Here is an 8354-nt window from a genome sequence, read left to right on the forward strand (position 1 = left end):
TTTGATGACTGAGGGAAATCATTAATATATATGAGAAATAAGATAGGTCCAAGGAGTGAACCTTGTGGCACTCCACATGTAATTGACTGCATGGGAGACTTAACACCATTTAAAAATACAAACTGTTTTCTATCAGAGAGGTAGCTCTTGAACCACTCCAAAGCCTTACCCCGGAATCCATAGAGAGATAGTTTTATTATAAAAAAGGATGTCATGGTCAATCGTGTCGAAGGCTTTGGAGTAGTCTAGAAATATACCGACAGTATGTGGCCCATTATCTCTTGCGGAAGAAATTTTGTCGATAAAATGTAACAGAGCATGAGAGGTTGTATGTTTTTTCACGAAAACCAAATTGTTCAGGATATATTATATTATTAATTTTCAAAAATTTCATAACACGAACAGAAATTATCTTTTCAAGAATTTTAGATTAACATGTAAGAAGAGAGATGGGCCGGTAATTTCCAACTTCCTGAGGGTTTCCCTTTTTGTAAATCGGCACAACTTTGGCTATTTTCATACTCAAAGGAACGATTCCATGTACAATAGATAAATTGAATATATGAGTAATAGGAGAAACAATAACATCAATAACTTCTTTAATAAGCTTATTAGATAGGCCATCATACCCAGCAGCCTTATTTGTTTTCAAATTATGAACAATGTCAATCACTTCTTTTTCAACGTGGTGATCCTCGAATGCGTTCTCAATAAGACAACGGTGATGATCAGGATCACCAAAGAAACAAAGTGAAAAACACCAATGACCATGAAGACCTTAGTGAAGGACTGAGTTAGGTCGAACAGATATCCTGATAGAGGAAGAGAAAAAGATTTAAAAAAAAAAACAATGAAATTCGATAAATACCATCGGTACAAGTTGAATCAATCATCTTCTACCACCAATCGATCACGTGTTTGACATCACATACCATAAAACACTGCTGAAGAAACGTAGTACGTTATTGATCGAAATCATTTAATAGAATTAAATGCATAATTTTGTATAGATTTGCAAATCGTATCATGAGTTGAGACCCCTAGTCTACCGAGGGTTGATACGAAGGTTCATGGATTCGAATCCCAGCCACAGCATTATTTCCTTCAGCAAGCAATCGATCCACATTGTGCTTAACCCAACAGCACAAAATGGATACCTGGCAGGAATTCATTCCTTGAAATGGATGTGCGCTGTAGAAGACTTTCCAGGCTAACTCCAGGGTAACATAAAGTCCTTTGTAAGCGCATAGAGACGTTAGATGAAAACGGGAGATGCTTTTCTACAAGAATGAACATTATCATTACAATAACTGTACTAGAATATTGATGGAAATTATCATCGTCACTCAAATGTCATTGAGATGACATTTAGTCAATCCCGGGAGTCCTTTGTGAATGTATAACGTTAAAATCGAAATTAAGTATATAAATACAAGTACCTGTCATGTAACCTGCTGAGGTTGCTCCTAATCCAGTAAAGAAAAATAGCATTGCAGAAGCTCGCCTGAATTTGACTGGGTCTAATGAAGTCTTCTTTACCATGGCAAAGGGCATAGTGTCTTCAGTAAAGAAACAGATGCCTTGGACGAACGCCAAACCAGCCCGTACAGGATACCCTGATCCGACGAAGTCGAGGAGAAAAGTCAGGGTGCAGACAATACTGACGGGAATGTATATCAGGAAAGGATCGACGTTTTTAAAAATGAGAATAATGAATACTGTTCTTCCTAAGATACCACCAATACCTGCCAAAGAAGATAAAAATACCGCATGTGAGCTGATAATTCCAAGGGATTCGGCATGGGGTACCAAGAACAGCATCCAACTGTACAATGCATATGAGAATAGGTAAAACGACGGCATGTTCAACAAGACCAGCCAGTCATGAAACGTAAGACCTCTGCAACAGAACGTATACCAAGGTTCGGTATTGCCCTTCGATGTCCCTGCAGACGTCCCTGCCAGCTTGTCGTCGTCGTCTTCTTCGGTGATCAGTGGTAAGTGTTCAGTGGTCACAGCAGCATCAACGTCATCAAGCCAAATCTCTGAATGATCAGATCCTGCACTGCTTGACTGATGTTCCTGAGAAGGAATATCTTCACCCCTTGATCCCAGAGCGCTGTTATTTTTCGGTCGTATAAGCTTACTTGTCATCTCGCTATCTGTTCGGACCAGTCCCATTGTATTAGCTTCAGGACAATGACTTTTAATTTTCGTCATGATTGGTTTACGGATTATTGCAGCACACACCATGACGTGAAAACCAATACCGGCTAAGATCAGAAAACTTCCGTGGTACCCGTAAGCCTCTTCCGATCTTTCTACGATGAACGGTATGAAGGTTGCACCTGCAGTCAGACCATACAAGGAAAGCGTGTTCATCATAACAAAGTTATCAGGGAAATAGTCATTTATGATGAGCGCTGCGGGCAGGTAAATACAGGCAAAACCGGTCCCTAAAAATAAAATGGTGATAGAGAGAGGGGGATAGTAAACGACAGGTAAACTAAATAATAATAATAACATGTAATATTTGTGTACCACTAAATAGAATGATTTTAATTCCTGCATTACTCCTACTTTTACCTCGGCTTCAGCACGGCTACCCTGATCGCGCGCTCGAGCATTCAAGATTATTTTTCCTACGCGGTCACAACACTTGGGTGGAAAGTGGCAAAGTGTAGATAAATGACTTGCCAGAAAACTGCCGGGGGTTACATTTCTGAGAATTATCTAATGAGCAACACCTTTACATGTAGGCCTATAGCATCAGGTTTTATAAAAGAATGAAGAACAAACAGCTTGAATGAATTATTCAAATAAAGTGAAATTGATACACTAGAAATGAACTAGCCCTTACATCTTAACCAGGTACTATTCCACTATTGATCGAATGGCATATCTTAGACGATAGACACACAGATATTTCGAACTATCTTGATCTTGAAAGTGTGAACAATGATTCAAACTCTACATCAGTTCATATCTCGTCGTCCTATTGTCTCCTATACTCTCGCCAATCTATCGACATGGACTTCAAAAAAATCCTTGATATCTAGTATTTCACCAAGAACTCGGAGATCGCCATGGAATAATTTCCTCACTACTTGTTTATTTGCCGGCCAGATGGAACCGGACAGGATGATTCTTCCTGCAAGGGTCAAAACTGTGGTGTCCATCAGGGACCAAAATAGGCCCTCTTCATTTTCGCCCTCTTAACGATTTACGAGGATCAAGTGAGCTTTACTTTGAAATAGAGACGGGTCTGCATAAGGCAACCTTCTCCCTCAATCAATCGAAACAAACAAACCAGTTCGAACTCGTTTATAATAACATCTTTAACGCGCTTCCTATTTTTATGTCGTCCCGATGTAATAAGCGCTACATAAAAGCGGAATATCATTATCATAAGGAATTGTCACTTTAATTTTGTAATATCATGTTATCTGTACACTAGAACAATAAGTTCAGTGGTCACGTTTTGATATGTTGCTTTTTTAATGATGATAGTAAAATATTGTTAAAAATATATTCATCGCTCGTGATCTCCCTTACCTGTTAATGCAAGACCCACGCCCACAACTACAGTATTAGTTGAAAAGGCACATATGAGTAGGCAAGTCACGCTGAGTATTGCTCCTCCCCCGGCGACTAGTCGATCGTTCATCCTTTCCAGTATTAGAGATACTATTGGACCTGTCAAACAAAGGGAAATCGTTACACCATGATTTCGATCAGAATTTCATAACAGTTATAATCAACACTTCAATTTGAAATCTCCTGAACGTGCATGACATTATTGCAATCAATCATTCGATGATGAATATTATATATATTAGCCAGAAACAGTTATGATATTAAGGCTATGAAATACATAATGTGTGTTTTGGACACGTAATTTTTTCGTCTGCTTATATTTTATTTATTCGTTAATCGTTATATAAATCCTCTTCCCAAACATGGAATGGGCTGAACACTTCGGGATATAATATTTGTCAGTTTAAATTGCCCATTTCAAAGATTTATTTTCTTTTTAATTTTTTTAAAACCAGTATAAAAGAATCGACGCTTGAGAAAAAAAATGACGCCCACTTCAATTTTGAACATTGAAATTTTGATGTCATAATTATACTAAAGTAAGATTTACATTAATACCGAAGCTGGCTTGTGATTGTGTAACGTCATTTCGTCATCTCTGTCACGTCCGTGCTCAATGACCAGCCCTGAATCCAAACCTAGCACCTTTCCACTCAAAATTTGAACGCAACTCGATTGTCATGATGTATGATTTTGTTGTGGCAGGGATCAAGGGGGAATGGGGTCAAGCAGTGGCGTACCGTGGGTCACGGCATTGGGGGGCACCAGCAAAAATTTCGAGGCACTTAGGGAGCGCGCGAAGCGCGCTCAGTTGCCAGGTATACTGACCTAATAAAGATATTTTAAGGACATGCAGTGCCATTAATCGGATATGTATCTCACTGGTTAAATAATGCGAGCGCAAAGCGCGAGCTGAAAATTTTTGATATTCAGATCTAAAAAGGGACATTATAAGCAAATTTGTTTGTAATCATGATACGTAACTGTCTCGCTAAACAAACAATGCGAGCGCAAAGCGCGAGCTGAAATTTTTGTATATATTGACCCTAAAAAAAATTTAAGGACTATATTTTAGGAATCCATTAAAAGTATAAATATCTCACCATAGTCATCTAACACATAAGCACTTTTGTAGTCATTGTAATCATAATTATCATACGAACCTCACTAATCAAATACTGCGAGCGCGAAGCGCGAGCTGAAAATTTAGGAAATTCAGACCCGAAGAGGGGCATTCTAAGGCTTGTTTGTAGGAATTCACTAAGACCCTACGTCTTTCACTAAGCAAATGATGCGAGCGCGAGCGAGAGCTGAACATTTTTTATAAGATCAGAAAAATTGACAATTTAACGACTGATTTTAAGAATTCATGAAGAGCAGACATCTCACCAATCCACTAATGCGAACGTTAGCACGGACAGGAAATGTTTTATATTAAGACCTTAAAATAGGGCAATCACTTTTAGTAGTCATGAAAAAGAAGCATATGTCACTACATAAAACAATTATAACTCGAATTGCGAGGAAATATATTTGGTGTATATTGATTTGAACACGGGAGGTTTTAGTACAACAGGATTATATATCTCGTTAAACAGTCTATGCGAGCATTAGGAACAATGAAGACACAATGAAGCAAATAATGTTTCATAAAGTTATGAAAGAAATGCTTCTTATGTAATATAACATAACATAATATAATATAACGTTAGAATGAACGATAATTTCTTCTTTCCCCACTACTTTTCTCTTCCTTTCTTCCATTTTTTCTCTTTTTCCCCGATTTTTTTTTTTTGGCCAGCCGATTGGGGGGCACGTGCCCCCCCCCCCATGCCCCCCATGTCCCACCCCCCCCCCCCGTAGTTACGCCACTGGGGTCAAGGGACCTTGCTCTCTGTTGTGGTGGTCCTTGACTTCTTTATTGTTTTGGCAGAAAAAAATCAAAGCTGTGCATGCTCTCCCTCCCCCCCCCCCTCGACATGCTCGATAAATCCTGGATCCTCACTTGCCACTATGTTTTTGTGTTTGTGTGTGTGTGTGTGATTTTAGATCGGGGAGTGGTAGGGGGGTACCCGCGTTAACCCACCTTCTAAAAATATCCTAAACAGGTACGCTTTGCATTTAAATATTTTAGAACATTAACAGCGATTTGGCACCTTTGATCAAATTTCTCACCAAAAATTGGCAAATTATCGACAGTCGGCGAAAATGTCTCTACTTTATAGATTTTTTTAAATCCATGATATTATATTGAAACCCGTTGATTACATGAATATCAGAGCTACAACAGAAAATAATTTCCAATTAACGGGTTAGGTTGGGGTGCACACTTTATGTTGCACACGGGAGGAAAGGGTAATACATGTATTCAAATTGCACATGGGCGAAATCAACGTCAATATTATCATTCTGGTAAAAAAAATGTGAATACCTGAACAAATACAGGAACTTGCATATTGGTATTTTAGTGTGGGGCTCATCGTCATTCAAACATGAAAACCTACTTACTTGCGAGGTATGTGAGGGTGGATGGTAGGCTGCAGATGAACCCAACAATGGTGAAGCTTGAGTTTAATTTCACCACCATCTCATTGAGAAGAACACCAAACGATTTCGCGATGCCTCCAACAATGATCAGAATAACAAATTTACAAAATACGAGAACGTACCCCCGCCGCCAATTCAAAATAATTCCTTCCGATGGCGGCTTCATAGCTAAATTATTATTAAAAATATATATAAAGGAATTCAAAGTCAGCGGAGTTGGTGTAACACAGTTTGATCCGTCAGGCTTGGTGATTATTTTGCTTTACTAGGCCTATACCTCTTCAAAATCGAGATAGAGAGAGAAAAAAAAATATGGCTTCATAGCTAAATTATTATTGAAAATATATATAAAGGAATTCAAAGTCAGCGGAGTTGGTGTAACACAGTTTGATCCGTCAGGCTTGGTGATTGTTTTGCTTTACTAGGCCTATACCTCTTCAAAATCGAGAGAGAGAGAGAAAAAAAATATGGCATCGATTGATATTATCCAAAGGACATTTCAATAGACTATTCAATGGACCATTTAATAGACTTCAATTGACTTTAAACAGGTAGCATGGCCGTGGTCAGCTGGGGTGCTGGGGTACTGAAGCATCCCCGAGATTTGCCAGAGAGTGCTATTCACCATAAACAGCACCCCCTGGAAATCAAGTAGGCATGCTAAAACGTAGAACTTTACCCCCAAGCCCCCCCCCCCTCCCCCCCCCCCCCCCATACATAACAGGTACTTAAAAAACGCTTTACCAAAAATATGATCATAGCGCTTTACAATGAACAATTAATAATAATGATGAAATTACATCAAACATCACTTAAACATGTAGCTACCGCCCGTAGTCATGTGCTTTTTCACAGCTTTGAAGAGATATTGCTCCATATGGCGCATCTGCCCATTTTGTACGGCTCATTAGGCCAATGCTGAGACGTTTCCGCCAGCTGCAGTAGGTCCATGGTTGCAGAAACGTCATGGAGACTGCATGTTGAGAGAGTCCTGCGATGTCTCTGCAAAGTCTGTGCGAAGTCGCAGAGGCCTCTCAATGCAGAGGAGTCGCATTGATCTGCAGAAGACCAGAAAGACTGATAAGACTTACTTTAACGCCATATCAGACCAAACCAGAAGTTCCTTTGCCGATGCCTCAGATTCTACAGTCGCGGAGACATCTCCAACGTTTTGGTTGCTTCAGTCAACAAATGAAACGCCTCTACGAAATCTCAGAGATGGCTCTGTTATGTCTGCGATGTCTCCAGACAAGGGTCAAAGCAGTTTTCCGGACAGCCACGGGGATGGTGATACAATGTTTCCAAGTAGCCGTTGCGACGCCTGGAAAACATCCTTGAGACCTCGCCGCAACTAAGAAAAGTCTCACAGTGACTACTTGGAGACTTTACTTTACTATTTACCCCGTTTACATGGTTTATAGAGGTGCTGTGGCTCAAATTCCACCGCAGCACTCGCGTCCTTTGGCAAGGCGTTTACCTACATTGGCCACTCTCCACCCAGGTCAGGGGCGGATCCAGCTTTTTATAAAGGGGGGGGTTGGGGTGGTATGCGAGGGAGCGTAGCGACCGAGTCCAAGCGAGCGGAGCGAGCGAGGGGGGAGGGTGTGGGAGGGGGGTGTCCCCCCTCCCACAGTAGGGAAAATTTTTGAAAATCTGTGTGTGAAAAAGCTGATGGGGGGGGGGGGGGCAAGGGACTCTGTGACATTTGTTCGCCCAACCCCCCCCCCTCCCCCAAAAAGAAATAATAATAATAATAATAAATGAAATAAATACATAGAAATAGAATAAAATAAAATTACAAGTTAAAAAAAAAAGATAAGATTTAAAAAAATGGTCCCCGGATTTTTTTTTTTGGGGGGGGTTGCAACCCCCCCAACCCCCCCTCTAGATCCGCTTCTGCAGGTGTAATACATGGGTATCCTGTATTTCTTGAATGCTCGAGCGTCCGATCAGGATAGCCTTGCTAAAGCCTGGGTAATAGTATGCAGCGCTTACCAACATTGTATTAAGCGCTATTTATAATTATGTTGCCTATATCATTATTACTTACATCACATCAAAATCACCGAGGTAATTTAGAGTTTTTTGTTCTCTCTCTCTCTATCTCTCTTCCTCTCTCAATCAATATTTGTATGATATACCATGATGCTGAAGAACCTATAAGACCAATAATAATGACTGCAATCGCCTTTATTATCTGAGAGTATTTT

The 8354-nt window shown here is 40.0% G+C and overlaps 1 protein-coding gene across 1 annotated transcript; it reads right to left on the bottom strand.

Moving 5' to 3' along the window:
- Positions 1 to 669: 669 nt before the first annotated feature.
- Positions 670 to 7021, bottom strand: LOC129272601 (monocarboxylate transporter 5-like). Its single transcript, XM_054909720.2, has 5 exons — positions 6973 to 7021; positions 6106 to 6219; positions 3556 to 3696; positions 1440 to 2456; positions 670 to 812 (listed from the first exon to the last, which is right to left on the bottom strand). Exons 1-5 carry the CDS (start codon positions 7019 to 7021, stop codon positions 670 to 672), a joined length of 1464 nt encoding a protein of 487 aa, XP_054765695.2.
- Positions 7022 to 8354: the final 1333 nt, after the last annotated feature.

This window comes from Lytechinus pictus, chromosome 12, assembly GCF_037042905.1.
Source record: "Lytechinus pictus isolate F3 Inbred chromosome 12, Lp3.0, whole genome shotgun sequence".
NCBI classification, from domain to species: domain Eukaryota; kingdom Metazoa; phylum Echinodermata; class Echinoidea; order Temnopleuroida; family Toxopneustidae; genus Lytechinus; species Lytechinus pictus.

What these genes read in the sequence shown, in the direction of transcription:
- LOC129272601 (XM_054909720.2), bottom strand. Translation starts at nt 7,021, where the DNA reads ATGGAGCAATATCTCTTCAAAGCTGTGAAAAAGCACATGACTACGGGC. An exon ending in AAAGCACATGACTACGGGCG is followed by an intron (nt 6,220 to 6,972) that starts GTAGCTACATGT and finishes TCATTGTTGGAG; the next exon opens with GCATCGCGAAATCGTTTGGT. An exon ending in CACCCTCACATACCTCGCAA is followed by an intron (nt 3,697 to 6,105) that starts GTAAGTAGGTTT and finishes TTTGTTTGACAG; the next exon opens with GTCCAATAGTATCTCTAATA.